This window comes from Echinops telfairi, unplaced genomic scaffold, assembly GCF_000313985.2.
Source record: "Echinops telfairi isolate 266 unplaced genomic scaffold, ASM31398v2 ScPeMD7_70;HRSCAF=299, whole genome shotgun sequence".
Classification (NCBI taxonomy): Eukaryota; Metazoa; Chordata; class Mammalia; order Afrosoricida; family Tenrecidae; genus Echinops; species Echinops telfairi.
In genome coordinates this window covers 5,305,823-5,307,335 of record NW_022103968.1, presented here as the reverse complement: position 1 = coordinate 5,307,335, position 1,513 = coordinate 5,305,823, and the positions used below count along the sequence as shown (strand labels likewise).

Sequence of the window (1,513 nt, the reverse complement as noted above, 5' to 3'; positions counted from 1 at the left end):
GCATGGCTTCCAGGCCTAAGAGGCGAGCGCTAGGCAACGGGGTCCCGGGGCCGCCCGGCGCCCCAGCCCCGCGCGACGAGGAGGAAGAGGAAGTCGAGGAGGAGGAAGAGGATGAAGAGGAGGCCAGCGACAGTGACGATGACGACGTCGTGGGCGAGGTGAGCGGCACCCGCTCCTCCAGTTTGTGGACATCCGGGAAGAGACCGGCCGTCCGAGCCACGTGGCCGCGCCTCGGAAGAGCGCTTCCGGCCCCTGTGGACGGCTGGTTGAGGTTTGGGTGAAAGTGGAGGGCGCCCGTTCGCGTCCGTGTGTCTGGTGACGTAGCTCGCGGCCCCGCCCCCCCTGGGCGCCCGGCGCCACCCGCCCCTGCTCCCGGCCGCTTCCTGCCTCCGGAACTCTGCCGGGCGCCGTGGTCGATTGTTCGGAAGTTCACGGACGGGGCGGGGTGCTGTGGACTATAAGCCTGTGCTTGGTTTGGGTTGAGTTGGAGGTTGGCTAAGGGCCACACACAGCCCCGGGGTGCCCAGCTTCTGGCATTGCCTGTCGTCCGAGGGGGCAGCCAGGGTGTGACCCGTGTAGGCAGAATTGTCCACCACGGTGCAATGAGGTGCATCCTGCAGGTGTACCAGCGGGGCTGCTCTCGAGGCCGCCGGACAGGTGGGAGCAGGTGCTGGGCAGTGTGCCCATCTAGCGGCCACTAGGTGGGTGCCATTGCCACCGGTGATGTGAGCACATGGAAAAGCAACAGGAAAGGGATTTAATTGTTTCCCAGGAGTAAGTTCAAGGCCCCAACAATGGCAGTTTGTGATCTGTTTGGGGCCATCTTCCCCCTTGCTTCAGCTTGCTGGTCTGGTGAGCTGACTTCAGCCAGGACTTGCTATTTCACACCTGCCTGGGTTAGTCTGGGTAGACTAGCAGGGGTCCTCAAACTTTTTAAACAGGGGGCCAGTTCACTGTCCCTCAGACCCGTTGGAGGGCCAGACTATAGTTTAAAAAAAAACAAAAAACGATGAACAAATTCCTGCACATGTCTTATTTTGAAGAAAAAAAAAGTGGGAGGCAAAAACACCCGGCAGGCCGGATAAATGTCCTCAGCGGGCCGCATGTGGCCCACAGGCCGCAGTTTGAGGACCCCTGGACTAGAGAAACAAATTCATAGACATGTGTGTGTATAAGAACTTTAGATAAAGAGTAATTGTACATTAAGAAAATATCCCAGCCTAGTCCAGTTCAAGTCCATAAGTCCAATATTAGCCCGTATGTCTGATACCAATCTGTAAATTCCTCTTCAGACTCACAAAACACATGCAATGGCACCAAATGCAGGAAGATCATAGGCCAGTGGATTGGAGGTCAGCGCTGGCAGGGGTCTCCATGTGGCTCCTCCAGCTCAGGACACTAGCCTAGCTCCATGTGTCTTGTCAGATACACTGTCTACCAGGGAGTGAGCCCGTGTCCTGCCTCCAGCGAGCTATTTATCTCCTTTGTGCCTCCAAATGAGGTCATCAAGCTG

General features: G+C 57.4%; 1 protein-coding gene across 1 annotated transcript in view; it reads left to right on the top strand.

Annotated features, from left to right (window-relative positions):
* The first annotated feature begins 2 nt into the window (after positions 1-2).
* LOC101653217 (BRCA2 and CDKN1A interacting protein) overlaps positions 3-1,513 on the top strand; it is a 7,999-nt gene continuing 6,488 nt past the window's right edge. The window contains exon 1 of the mRNA XM_004700876.2: positions 3-158. Within this exon, the coding sequence (XP_004700933.1) occupies positions 3-158 (156 nt within the window). The remainder of the gene's footprint in view (positions 159-1,513) is intronic.